The sequence below is a fragment of the Arachis duranensis genome, unplaced genomic scaffold (genome assembly GCF_000817695.3).
Source record: "Arachis duranensis cultivar V14167 unplaced genomic scaffold, aradu.V14167.gnm2.J7QH unplaced_Scaffold_232527, whole genome shotgun sequence".
Lineage (NCBI taxonomy): Eukaryota > Viridiplantae > Streptophyta > Magnoliopsida > Fabales > Fabaceae > Arachis > Arachis duranensis.
This window is the reverse complement of record NW_026264853.1, coordinates 817,641-832,042: the sequence shown is the minus strand read 5'-3', so window position 1 is coordinate 832,042 and position 14,402 is coordinate 817,641. Positions and strand designations below refer to the sequence as shown.

The following is a 14,402-nucleotide window of genomic DNA, read 5'->3' as shown; positions in this document are numbered from 1 at the left end:
GAGTAAGAGTTTATTGAATAAAACTCAAAATAGTCTCAGACAATTATCTCGAAAGACAACGAGACCCTTAACAAAAAAATTCAACCTGGTCCCTGACAATTACCTCGAAATGACAACGAGGTTCCTGTGCAAAAAAAAATACAGGTTAGCACAGGGATTAATCAGTCCAAAAAAAATATCAGGAGTTGGATTGGATTTTTTTTTTTCTTGGGGGCCTCATTGTCCTTTCGAGGTAATTGTCAGGAGTCGGATGGGGTATTCACTCGAGTTTATTTGGTGACATTCTCGAAAAAGATCTTTTACAAAAATAAAAATAATTTTATGTTTGGATATCTCATGTAAAAAAATCTTTTTATTTATCAATTATGTTTGGGTACCCAAAATAAAATAAGTACTTTTTTGTTCATTTATTATGTGAAAAATATTTTTTTAACAAAAAAGATCTTTTAAAAAAATATAAATTATAATTTCTCAAAAAATATTTTATTTATTTTTTTAATATTTTTATTTTTATTATTAAAAATTTGTCAAACATACTAAAAAATAAAAAAATCTTTTTTTATTAAAATTTTTTTTTTTTATCGATTTAATGATACCTAAACAAGGTACCCACAATATAATTTTTTTTTTCCAAAGAAACCTCTATCTATGGTATTAAATTTTATGTTCCATTATGTCAATTATGGTATTCATTATTTAGTGGGTGGGACGTATATCATAATGTAATGAAAGCCGCTAACTACTTGCATAATGCAGACAGATCTTTATCGCAAAGTGAACACTAAGAGAAGGTTCCAATTCTAATTAATGTGCAACATGCATGACCTGGGACATGATTTCCCTTTTAGATTGAGAAGATCATTGTTATAATGTTATCCCATGCATTATATTATACTATATTCTAATTTTCTTTTATATGATAGAACCTCAAAAGCTATGGTAGCTATCATGAGCCATGTCTAAATTGATGACCCCTCTCTCAAGTCTCTCTTTTCATGTCATTTGGCAATTTTACACATTAATCAATCGTCACCCACAAAAGACAACCACTCAAAACCAAATGATCCAATACAACTTAACATGGCCCAAGCACATCAAAGTCTTCATGATGGCCTCACCATTATTATTATTATTATTGTTATCATTATTGTGTTAAGTATAACGCGGATATAGTTAATTACTACTAATGCAATCTCAGTTTGATTTAGTACAAGCTAATAATAGGTCTAGGTTTTTTGTTTTTGTTCACATAGCCGTTTCCTTCTTGTAGAAAAACACAATAGGAAGAAAAAGCTAGTTGTCGCATAAATTTTATTCTTATTGATTTGTTTTGTTTGTATGTCTTCAATCTTCGCGGTCAATTTTCTTCAATAATTAAGAATTTGGTTTGGATATAAATTATAAACAGTCACTTTCTGGTACTAATTGGCAAGTTGATCAAGCAGATGATATGAAGCCCATGTGATGCTGTCACATAGATTAAGCATCCAGCTTACTTAACCAATTAAAATTCTAGATTTTGATTTATGGAACTGAGATGTCGACAGAGTAGCCAATAAATTGAGGTTAGTTAGACAAATTATTTTAGTACTACTAATTACTATAGAATTTTAGATACGGTTATACTTAGTCATAGCTTGTAAGCTTGACGTTTCAACGCTAATTATATGTGTATACAATCTTGGAAATACTTGAGCAATACGTAAGAACGGAATTGATGAGAAACATGCATTTATCTTCACAAATATTTCCGAAGACAACCATTAGTAAAGTATGAATTGATCAGAAAACTGGCAAGTGCCAACATAGCTAATCTATAATCACTTTACACATTTGAAAAATTTTGAGAATCAATTCACACATTTTTTAATTTAGGAATTAAGATGCAAATGATATAATCATATAAAGTTCACAAGAGTATAATTAACCCCATATTATTATGACACATGCCATGATTTCAAAGTTGATTAGGGTCCCAGGGTGAACTAAATCCCAAGGAAAGGAAACCAGACCCTAGAAAAAAGGAGAGAAGGGAAGACATTTGGCTCATGTCTGAATTGAAATCACTATTATTTCGCACAATTATCTACAGGAATAATATTTTCGTGTATAACATTAATCAGCCTTTAATAATATTTAATTATTTTTTTATTGAAACATATTCTTATTTTTTAGATACATATCTATAATTAAATTTAATTTAATATTAAAAATAAAAATTTCTCTAACTTCTTACCCACTTCATAATTAGTCATTGTGACTTTTTTTTTACGTAACTTTATATAACAAATACGATTTGTTATTCCTTCTTCTACGTAACATGCACACTGCATTAGTGAAATAGAAACGACACAGCTACCTTGAATTTTCATGAAGTTGCCGCTCTTTACGCTCAGCTGAAGCACCCTCCCTTGAATCTGCTCATTGAATCTGCTCATGAAGTTGTCGCTCTCCACGCTCAGCTGAAGCACCCTCTCATCTTCATCGGTGAAAGGTAGCACTGCCTTCCACACCTGTGCTTAATTAGTTTGTTAAGAAATATCATGTTCAACATTTTTAATTATATTTAAAAATAAACATAAAAAATCTATTTTTATTTAATTGGAACAAGGTTGATCATATTTGATTTTATTAATAGAGCTGTTACAAATAAAGTATTTTGTACTTAATTAGTTTGAGTAAAGAAGCAAAAAAAAAGTAAAGAAGCAAAAAAAAAATCTAGAGTCTAAGTAAGAAGATGTAAATGGTATGTTCATAAATACTGTGTTTTTTTTTTTCAATTATAACACATCTAATAGTATGATGCTATATATAAAATATTTTTAAAACACATCCAAAATCATAAACTTCTAGTTTTTAAATATAAACGTTAATAGTACAATTAATCTTTTGATTTTTGATTCGATAAAATGCATCTAATATTTATTATTGAATTATTATTAGTTGGATTTTTTTCGATACTTATTTGAACATTAACGTTTTCAAAATTATTATAATCAATAATTAATTTAAGTTTTCGACTATGAATAAAAAAATCTAACATATATTATCATAGTATTTGTTAGAATTTTTATTACTTGTTTGAGCATTAGTATTTTTATTCATTTTAATTTTTTTTATTAATGTTATTGTTTGGTATTTTAGGTAATAGTTAAAATTAGTTTATTTCCTAAGTTTATTATACATACAAAATAATATAATCGAATTAAAAATATTTTTAGAACACATCCAAAAATTTATCAAATAAATTTAAAATTTCACAATAAAATGTCGTATCTCATTTCATTATTAGTTGACATAATACGTATCAACATGCATATGTTCGGTGCGGTGAAGATACTCCTGTATCCTTTCTTATTCAAATGCTATAAACACAAGACAAAATGTTTTTTTGTCTTACTGATTCAAAATGTTTAACCAATATGGACACTTAGTTATTAATTTGCATATAACTTAATTAAAAACTATTTTTTCTTTTCCTAATATTATAATGACCATTATTTTATTTATAATCTTAGACATCAACATGGCATTTGTGATAGACTTGAATACGCAGCCGTCGTCAGAAGAAATTCACTCATTTGATACCCATATTGATATGGACGATATAAATATTTGTAATAGTTCAAGCAATTCTGCTACAAAGACTGAGTGCTCGACTGAGGTAGTTGACATTTTTTCTTTTAGAATTTTTGATAATATAATAATTTATTCTTCTGATATTTATGGCCGACTTTTTTACTTGCATGCTAATTATAGATTATATTTTAATATATTCCTGTGAACACATCCAAATATCTGAGCAATGGCACTATAAATATATATGTATGCGCGTATTATTTTGTCATTCTTGTGCCACAATCCTTGTTATTATGTTTTATTTTTTTTAGGTCATAATTCATCCCACCATTTCTGATGAGGAGATTTCAAAAGTGGGGATGCTATTTGGAACCCTCAAAGAAGCACGCCAATTTTACTACAACTATGTCAATAACGTGGGATTCGAGCCTCATATAAGAAACACTAACTTCAACAAGAATGGAAGGACACCTATTAACCAATCCATACAGTGCAGTAGAGATGGACACTGAACAAAGAAGATCCGGTAACCCAAAGGTCAAACACAGTCTCATCTGTACACTGTAAAGCTCGCATTTATGTGAAACTTGACACAGAGCTTGAAAAATGGAGACTGTCGAAGGTAGAATTAGCTCACACGCATCGGTGTGATCCCAATTTGTCATGGATGTTTAAGAAAAACAGGGAACTCTCCATGCACGTTAAGGATGTCATTGAGCGCAAAGACCAGGCTGGTATACGACCTTCGAAGACTTTTCAGGCGCTTGTTGATGAAGCTGGTGGTCGTTCTAATATGAAATTTCTTGAGAAGGATGTTAGAAATTATATATCTGGTAAACTCCGAATCAATGGAGATGATACTGATGCGAAAGAGATGCTGGACTATTTTACCAGGATGAAAGAGCAGAACCCGAATTTCTTTTACGACATTTGTGTTTATAGTGACAATAGTCTCAAGCATGCATTTTCGACGGATGCTCGATCAAGAGCTGCTTACAAGTATTTTGGTGACGTAGTGTCATTGACACCACATATAAGCTCAACAAGTAACTTCTTTTTCTTGGTTTATTTTTTTAATGTTTCATTAATTTTCAAGCTCACTAATTGCCCCACATGTTGATTTTTTATAGGTATGAGATGTCAGTTGCAGCATTTGTGGGTGTCAATCACCACGAAAGGTCATGTCTTTTCGGGTGTGCTTTATTGGCAATGAAGAGACAGAGTCCTTTGAATGGCTCATGCAAACATTTATAAAATGTATGGAAAAAACACCAGATGGAATCTTAACTGACCAATGCGGGGCCATGACAACAGCCATTCGAAATGTCATGTCAAACACCAGGCATAGATTGTGCATTTGGCACATCACGAGGAAGATACCCCATAAACTTGGAAAGTTGAGCTGATACGAGGAAACTAAAGCTACAATGCATGGGATTATTTGGGAGTCTCGTTCGCGAGAATCATTTAAAAGTTCATGGTATGACTTCATTGAAGAGTAAACGCTTCATGACAACAACTGGCTTAATGGTATGAATACACATCCAAAACTTGATTGGTCTGTTTATTTGTCGTTTTAAGTGTTGACTAGATTTTTTAAAAGAAATGAACTTATGCTAAATATCATTTCATGCATGTTTAGTGACACAACATAGGTGACTATTTTAAAAGTAAATATATCTTTCAAAATGCAGATATCTATCATATTCACAATATGGGTCCCTATTCTTCTAGAGCACAAATTTGGGGCTGGCATGAGGAGTACACAATGGAGTGAGAGCATGCATGCTTTCTTTGATAAGTACCTAACGTGTAAGAGTAATTTAATTCAATTTGTGCACCAGTATGACAATTGTCTTGCAGATAAAGAACAGCAGGAGTTGGAATGCGATGCAGCAGACAATAGGGGCCTGATCCCATGTGTATCGAACTCTCCTATTGAGAAGCAGTTCCAATATGGGTACAACAACTGCATATTTTGCGATGTTCAAGCCGAATTTATCAAAAAGTGCGACTGCAACCTGTCTCCAAGGGTAGTGAAGGACAACCAATACTTCTATGAAGTGACTCAACAGAAGATAGTTAAGGGGATGTCTATTTATAGCGAGTATGAAGTTGTGTTTTGTCCTATTTCGCACCAGGTTAGGTGCAACTGCTTCAGGTTTGAGTCATATGGTATCCTCTGTTGCCACGTCCTATCGGTTTTATCCCATTGTAGGGTTTAAAAGGTGAACTCGTCTTATATACTATTTCGGTGGAGCAAGAATGTTTATTGCAAGCACACCCATATTAGAAGTAGTCACGACTCACGGCGCTCTGATGAAAGCATGAATATATTTAGAGGACTGTGTGTTGACTTCTACAATGTGGCCCATGACTTTGTGCATGACAAGGAGGAGGCTGATATATTGCGTTCTGGTTTTGCGAGTGCTATAGTGTCACTTAGCGAACATCGAGAAAAACATTCAGAAAGCGTACGCACAAGTGAGTATCCTGATGGATTACATGCTTTGTGAAGCCCTCCTCATGTGGTACCTAGTGGGCGTCCAATCTTCAAGAGACTCAAAGCGGATGTGGACCGGAAAATTAAGAATGGTACTAAGAAACGTCGAGCTAGTAGTAAACATCCAAAGGTTAGTTATGACGGCCATGGTTTAGACAATTATCTTACTCTGGTTATATTTTTTATGTGTTTAGCCTGTTGAATTTAAGATATTTTCATATGTACAGGAAGTTGCAGTTGTTGAAAGAGACAAACATTTAAACAAGGCCACCGAGAGACACATTACTGCTAGCAAACACCCTAACGTTTATTTTAGTGTTTATTGCTAGAGAGTATGTTATAAGTTTTGTATTTTGTAATTTAAATATCGTTCATGTATGGATGCAAGATTTTGTTCCTATTGAAGAAGACTGTTTCACCGACAACACCTTGTCTTCTATCCCTGAATATTTTCATCATGCCACAAATACGCAAATGGATTCCCTAAGCTCGGTTGGATTTACAACATTGTTGAATTCGTTCCAGAACCCTTCTATTCATGTAAGATTTTTGCATCAGCGAACATTTTATTTATATATTAAGTTGTATTCATCCACTCTTTGTTGACATTAGTTTGTTGTATTTGTTTGTAGGCATATTCTTATAGAAATAATGACTAAAGGATAACACATGCAATAGCATCTCCGACACTTACATATTCCAAATCCCAATTTCATATTAGGGTGCATCCTGATTTTTTTTTTGTTGACAATTTTATTTGTATTTATGAATTTTCGATGTGTTCTATTTCTTTTTTGTAGAACAAAATTATCATTTTTGATGTGTCATAAAAAGGTAGGGTATGTTTCTCATTTTTGGAGTGGCAATTTGTTTGATTAATATAGAGGACCTTACTTATGTTATATTACTTAGCAGTTGCAAAAGTTAGGTTCATTGGTTCAAATGAATGAGTTTTAGATGTGTTCAGGAACCAATTTAAAAGATGAGATATGATTTTGGATGTGTTGCGAGTCAATCTAGTTAGTGGTTGGAAAAAATTTTACCTGCCATAACCAAGTATAATGTATGCACAGTGAATGAATAATTAACAAAAAGATAAACATAACAAAATAATTAAGGTTAATTTAGTCTCCTAACAACATAAAAAATGACATCCTAGATTGAAGAAAAAAATATGTCCATTTTGATAACTAATTATATTTGAATAGAACTACAAAAATACTTACTTCTTCAATTAAATCACTAATAAATTGTGGAACTAAAAAAATCACGTGACAAGTCCTTTAGAGGACAGTATGTCTCAAGGTTTTTGCTTATACTTAATTTTCAAAGTTATTATGCTAGTAAAAAAAATAAAATAAAATAAGTAAATTGAATCGTACTAATATCAAAATGAATCCAGTTTACCTTTATACTCATCTCAGATAACATAAATTGAATTCTACCCATTTTAGTTTCTAAATATCCACTAAATTATAAACACAACTTTTTGTAAAAAAGAAGTTCATACACACTACTTAAATTCTGTACACAATTTCTTATATTATGCAAGAGATGAAGATGGAAAATTGTTTTGGATGTGTTGCAACTCAATCCAGTTGGCGTTTGGAAAAAATTCTACATGTTATAACCAAGTGTTATTTATCCACAAAGCATGAAAAATTAACAAAAAAGAAAAACATAGCAAAATAACTAAGGCTAATTGAGTCTCCTAACAACATGAAAAATAAAGAGATGATATCCTAAACTAATGAGCAAAATATGTCCATTATAATAGCTAATTATATTTGCACAGTGCTATGTTTTCCTATTTCTCCTATTGGCCCTCCTGCATGCTGCCTCTTCTTCTCTTCTTGCCAGCTCAGCAGTGTTTAGCGCAATCCACGAATCTCTCAACTCTTTTCTTTTATTCCTTTGAGGCGCACGACGTAAAGGGGCATGGGCAATAGCCTCTATGGTATTCAAATAATCATTCTACGGATCAAGCACGATGTCTAGTAAGTACTTCCTCCTCGTTATAGCTATGTCTTTCTGCATGCATTAATGTTCAATGTCACCAAACAATAATATCATAAAAAATATTAGAAACATTGTTCTAAATGAATTTATGACCTACCGTTGTCCAAACTGGCACAACATAATCATCCATGTCAAGAGTTTCTGAATTCCATGAGTCCATGAATTTAATGACAAAAACTCTGCAGTCATAACTAGCAATCAAGAGAAAAGCAAATATGCTTCAATTTAATTTGGTGTTGATAGCCAATAAAATAAGAAATCACATTGAACCATATCTGTTTGGTTAAATCGGAACATCCACATAAAGGGACTTTCCTATGCCCTCGTCCTGGACTTTGTACTATGAAAAAGTGAGTTGGGCCAACTCGTTAATAAGCTTGGCCTGTAAATAAGAGGACATACCAAAATTATTCAAATGCAATTGGTTATTGATCTTAATTGGACATGATTGAAATTTGTATCGACCGTGTTTATACTTACCGCATATTCATCAACTTTCATCCTATGATCAGTAAGAGGGGATCTAAATAGAGAGTCAAGAGCAAAGAATGTCGTACTTTTTCGATGAAAAGCATACAATCACCAGTGATTACCCAGGCAGATCAGTACAAAGAACTGCATCATGCTCAGATTTTATTTTTCGATACTCTTACAAAAATATAAAGTGATGCACAAAAAACTTTATAATTGTTAGATGTAATATTTTTGAACATATACCATATGTCTCTTGGCTGCTTCTACTTTGTTGAACAGATGGATCTCGTTCTCCCAATATTATGCTAATCCCACATACTCTGAGTTGTATTTGTCCTCAAATTTTTCAACATTTATAGGTGCCATAACACGCCCCTGGACACATTTAGTCCGTATTAGTTTATCACTAAGTGTATTGGTGTAAACACAAGTAAAAAGTAATATTGATATGTGTTTATCATACCAATATCATTGGGTTAATGCAGTAGAATTCTTCTTGAAACCTCTTGGCTGGGAGCTCATTAAAGATGGCACACATGCACTCTATCACCTGCACATGCATAAAAGCATAAATGGCAAAACGAAAAAAGATAATAGAAGTAGGTTAAAATTCTATGTACATAGCTATTATTTGTTAGATTTTTTACCCGACCGTCGACCCACTCCCTTCTTTTTAATATTTTCAGATCTCTTCGTGCTAGGTCCAACGTATAATGTGTCCGGTACCACATGATAACTTCATCCAACAGATTTATGCCATCTATTATCCATCTGTACACCTTTTCTTTTGCATCTTCATCAAAATCCGGTGAGATTATAACTGGATCAGGCGTTGGTGGAGTGTTATTGACAGATGTGGGTTTCGAGAAAAGCCTATTGCACTCTTCAGCATCATCTTGGGGTATTCCATGATCAACCTCGCCGCTTTCCATATTATTTACACTTTCGTGGTGTCCGAAATACACAACCATATCTAAACACTTTGATGTCATGTACTCCCCAAATAAAAGATGGATAGTCAATCCAAAGAAATTCACATTACAACAGCTTAAATACTAGTGTACATATTGTATCCCTAGATTGAAACAACAATAATTGATACATGTATTTACTTTACACTCGATTCATTGACAACATGGTGTTCTTCGTTGCTCACGGGGTTAGTTGCTCCACAATCAGCAACAACTTCTTGGAGCTCATGACTACACACACTATGTACTTTATCTCAATATAATATAACAGAAACGACGTTACTAAAAGACATCTAAAATTATAAAATGGCATACAAATAATTGTTGAAACACATCTAAATTGATACAAATAACATTTGTTTATTTCAATACTATTATACATCTCGTATAGGTAAATTATAACAGCGATAATTAGTAAATGTGCTTACTTTTCAATACTAGCATTGACAGCATGATATTTTTCGTTGTTCACGGGACTAGGTGCTCCATAATCAGCAACAATTTCTTCTTTGAGCTCATAGCTACACACAGTAAGTCATTTACTTCATTATAATATAACAGAAAGGGACTTACTTAAACACATTTAAAATTACACAACGTTACACAGTTAATTGCTAAAACACATCCAAAATGATACAAATAAAACATATTCATTCCAATACTAGTGTATATATCGTATAAGTAAATTGTAACATCAATAATTAATAAATGCACTTACTTTTCAATGCTAGCATCGACAACTTCTTGGAGATCAAGACTATACACACCAAGTCATTCAATTATTATATAATATAATGAATAATTGCACTCATACCAATCTAGTCACAAAAGGAAGAAATATAAAATTAATTCTAAAGTAAAATGTCATTTAAACTTGCCTTTCCCGAAGATTTTTGGTGCCATTCAACACTCGATCTCGAGATAAGAAAACATTAATTTTATCTGAGGATGTTGAGCCTGGGTTCTCTCTATGACATAATCCTTTATCGCTAATGTCAGTCTCGGTGAAAAATTTTTCCTTATCTGACTCGGCAATAATTTTTTTCGGCCTTTCTCTTGTTCGCTCCTTAATCCGAGGTCTAACTTATGCACCCCGTCGCTTATCATGTGTTCTCTTTTGTGGTTCATCGTTGTTGCCCTTTTTTCTCTCGAATTTTCGTAGCTCATCAATCTTGCGAATTAGATCCTATTGACACTGTTAATTAATTCTCAAGCGTAGGTCCATAATAAAAAAATTAAATACACATACATACGAACTTGTTCTTCCTTTACTACTTCTCTAAGCTCAGCAACAGTCCATTCCTTAGTCCATGGTTCAACATCACCAGAATATTCCCTAAGGTCCCCGTGTTTGTTCGTATGCAAGTAAAGTATCTGCCACAAAAATACATGAACAAATTAGCACTACCATTCAAGCGAATCTAGGTATAACAAGTGATACGACTCAACTTACCAAGAGAGCAAACCTGCATCCATCAATAGTCTTTATGCCATCTTCCTTATATTTCCTTAAGCCCGCCTTAACACAGTCATAGATGTGTCTACCCCAAAAAAATCTCATTGGATTACGCACATCTATCACGCCCGGTATGAATGAAGTGGTAATATACTTATTACTAGAAGCAAACAGAAAGGCCTTCATGACAAACATTATGAAGTAGCGCCGGAACTCCTCATTTTCTACTTCTGTTGTAATTGAGCATCTAATAACATGGGTCTTAACCTCATTTTGGGTTCTGCTTTCAAAAGTCTCTATGAGGTGACGATGCTTCTTCGGATTAATTTCGGGAAACTATCACCTGTAAAACGAAAACCACAGGGTTGAGAGAAGTATTACTACATCCAAAAAACACTAACTAGCAATAGACTTACTAGGCACCGTAGAAGAGAACATATATGCACTTTACATTAAATATATATTTTACGTATTACCCTTGAGTCCCAATGCTTGACTTATCACTCGTGCATTCACCGGTATGTCTCTAGTCTCAACTTCCAAATGCATTCGATCCTTGTTATATGACCGTGCCAGGGCGACAATCAAATATTGGTTCATCGACCACTTAGGGATGTGCCTCAGGCATCCAAAACCCATTTTCTCAACTTCTTGGTATTTGATTGGATATTTATCTTTTAGATGCTCCATCATATCCGTAATTGCAGTTGAAGAAAAATTGAGCCACTAGTTAGTATATGTGAAACTGTGTACTTCACTTGCTATCCTCGAAAATGTCTAAAGTGAGAAACAAAGTACCTTTTTAGGACCCTCTGGTTTTTTCGGCCTTCCAACTTTCTTTTTGACATTATTAACATTAGATTCATCAAGTCTGCCATTAGAAGGTTTACTAACTGCTGATTTTCCTTTCTTTGGACCAGCTGAAGTACATTTTTTAATTGGCATTATGATTCTACATTGCACATTGTTCATATCATAAGGTTAAACATAAAGTTTTCACCGAAAACACTTGTAGAATTGAGATAAACACATCCCAAATCATAATAATCCACGCTAATTACTTCATCAACACATCCGAAACTCATACCTATGATAAGATTATAAATCCAAATTTATAAGATAACACATCCTAAATTTATACCTATTATATAACCAAAATTGATAATAGTACACATCCAAAATTATAGGTTTAGACAACACAACTCACTAAATAACTGATATCTAAAGAAAACATGACTTGCATATATGAAGTTAGTAATCACTAGAACTCTCAGTCATTATCAAAGTATTTGAAAGAATAATGCCTCAATGAATGAGTATTTGATTATTGGTATTTTATTTCAAAACTACTCAAATTTTATAGGAATAAAATGATTAGTTGCACAGTACGTAAATCAATAAATAATCGATGATAAGTTGATTAATTGCTCTATTAATTTACGTACTGTACAACTACTTCAGCAACTAGTAAGGCTTTCGATGGCAGACTTGATGAATCTAATGTTAACAACGTTAAAAAAAATTGGAAGGCTGAAAAAACCAGAGAGTCCTAAAAAGGTAGTTTGTTTCTCACTTTAAAAATTTTCAAAGATAGCAAGTGAAGTACACAATTTCACATATACTAACTAGTGGCTCAATTTTTTAGAAAAAACTTGATACCCGCTGCTCTCCAACTGCCATTGCGGATATGATGGAGCATCTAAAAGATAAATATCCAATCAAATAGCAAGAAGTTGAGAAAATGGATTTTGGATGCCTAAGTCACATCCCTAAGTGGTCGATGAACCAAGATTTGATTGCCGTCCTGGCACGGTCATATAACAAGGATCAAATGCATTTGGATGTTGAGACCGGAGACATACCGGTGAATGCACGAGTGATAAGTCAAGCATTGGGACTCCCTGCAAAGGGTAATACGTAAAATATATATTTAATGTAAAGTGCATATATGTTTTCTTCTACAGTGCCTAGTAAGTCTATTGCTAGTTAGTGTTTTTTGGATGTAGTAATACTTCTCTTAACCCTGTGGTGATTTTCATTTTACAGGTGACAGCTTCCCGAAATTAGATCCGAAGAAGCATCGTCACCACATAAAGACCTTTGAAGGCAGAACCCCAAAAAGAGGTTAAGACCCATGTTATTAGATGCTTAGTTACAACAGAAGTAGAAAACGAAGAGTTCCGGCGCTACTTCATAATGTTTGTCATAAAGACCTTTCTGTTTGCTTCAAGTAATAAGTATATTACCACTTCATTCATCCCGAGCGTGATAGATGTGCATAATCCAATGAGATATTTTCGGGATAGACACATCTATGACTATATTAAGGAAGGCTTAAGGAAGTATAAGGAAGATGGCATAAGGACTATTGATGGATGCTTGTTTGCTCTCTTGGTAAGTTGAGCCGTATCACTTGTTATACCTAGATTCGCTTGAACGTTAGTGCTAATTTGCTCATGTGTTTTTGTGGCAGATACTTTACTTGCATACGAACAAGCACGGAGACCTTAGCGGATATTTTGGTGGTGTTGAACCATGGACTAAGGAATGGAATGTTGTTGAGCTTAGAGAAGTAGTAAAGGAAGAACAAACAACGACAAAGCCTTGTCCCACTAAGTGGGGTCGGCTACATGAATCAAACGACGCCATTGTGCTCTGTCATGTATCATGTCTACAGTGAGACCGTTTACATGTAGATCTCGTCTGACCACCTCATGGATGGTCTTCTTAGGTCTTCCTCTGCCTTTCGCCCTTTGTCCATCTTCCATCTCATCCACCCTCCTGACTGGATGTTCTATCGGTCTTCTTCTCACATGTCCAAACCACCTGAGACGCGATTCAACCATCTTTTCCACAATGGGTGCTACTCCAACTCTCTCCCTTATATCTTCATTCCTTATTTTATCCAATCGCGTATGACCACTCATCCATCTCAACATCTTCATCTCTGCCACACTCAGCTTATGTTCGTGCTCCCCTTTAGCCGCCCAACACTCCGTACCATACAGCATCGCCGGTCTTATAGCGGTGCGATAGAATTTACCTTTAAGTTTTAAAGGCACTTTTTTGTCGCATATAAAACCAGATGCACTCAGCCATTTTGACCAACCTGCTTGGATCCTATGATTTACATCATGTTCAATCTCTCCATTATCCTGTATGATGCACCCAAGATACTTAAAACTTTTAACTTTTCGTAGGGTGTTCTCTCCAATTTTCACCTCTATATTGGAGTTTTCCCTTCTCAGACTGAACTTACATTCCATATATTCCGTCTTGCTACGGCTTATGCGCAGACCATACACTTCTAGAGCTTCTCTCCATAACTCCAACTTCTTATTTAGGTCTTCCCTTGACTCTCCCATAAGGACGATATCATCGGCAAAAAGCATGCACCATG

The 14,402-nt window shown here is 33.8% G+C and overlaps 1 protein-coding gene and 1 long non-coding RNA gene across 2 annotated transcripts; one reads left to right on the top strand and one right to left on the bottom strand.

Moving 5' to 3' along the window:
• Positions 1 to 3,526: 3,526 nt before the first annotated feature.
• Positions 3,527 to 6,741, top strand: LOC127744215 (protein FAR1-RELATED SEQUENCE 8-like). Its single transcript, XM_052256498.1, has 10 exons — positions 3,527 to 3,664; positions 3,891 to 4,074; positions 4,176 to 4,578; positions 4,710 to 4,785; positions 5,274 to 5,352; positions 5,443 to 5,740; positions 6,119 to 6,212; positions 6,310 to 6,373; positions 6,471 to 6,622; positions 6,715 to 6,741. Exons 1-10 carry the CDS (start codon positions 3,527 to 3,529, stop codon positions 6,739 to 6,741), a joined length of 1,515 nt encoding a protein of 504 aa, XP_052112458.1.
• A 956-nt stretch (positions 6,742 to 7,697) lies between these two features.
• Positions 7,698 to 10,048, bottom strand: LOC127744195 (uncharacterized). The gene is made up of 6 exons (XR_008005289.1): positions 9,223 to 10,048; positions 9,039 to 9,125; positions 8,819 to 8,950; positions 8,582 to 8,716; positions 8,199 to 8,483; positions 7,698 to 8,113 (listed from the first exon to the last, which is right to left on the bottom strand). It is a non-coding gene; the product is annotated as an uncharacterized LOC127744195 (long non-coding RNA).
• Positions 10,049 to 14,402: the final 4,354 nt, after the last annotated feature.

Coding starts and splice junctions, on each gene's coding strand:
- LOC127744215 (XM_052256498.1), top strand. CDS start 3,527: ATGGCATTTGTGATAGACTTGAATACGCAGCCGTCGTCAGAAGAAATT. Junction 4,579..4,709: donor CGATCAAGAGCTGCTTACAA/GTATTTTGGTGA, acceptor GATTTTTTATAG/GTATGAGATGTCAGTTGCAG. Junction 6,213..6,309: donor CTAGTAGTAAACATCCAAAG/GTTAGTTATGAC, acceptor TCATATGTACAG/GAAGTTGCAGTTGTTGAAAG.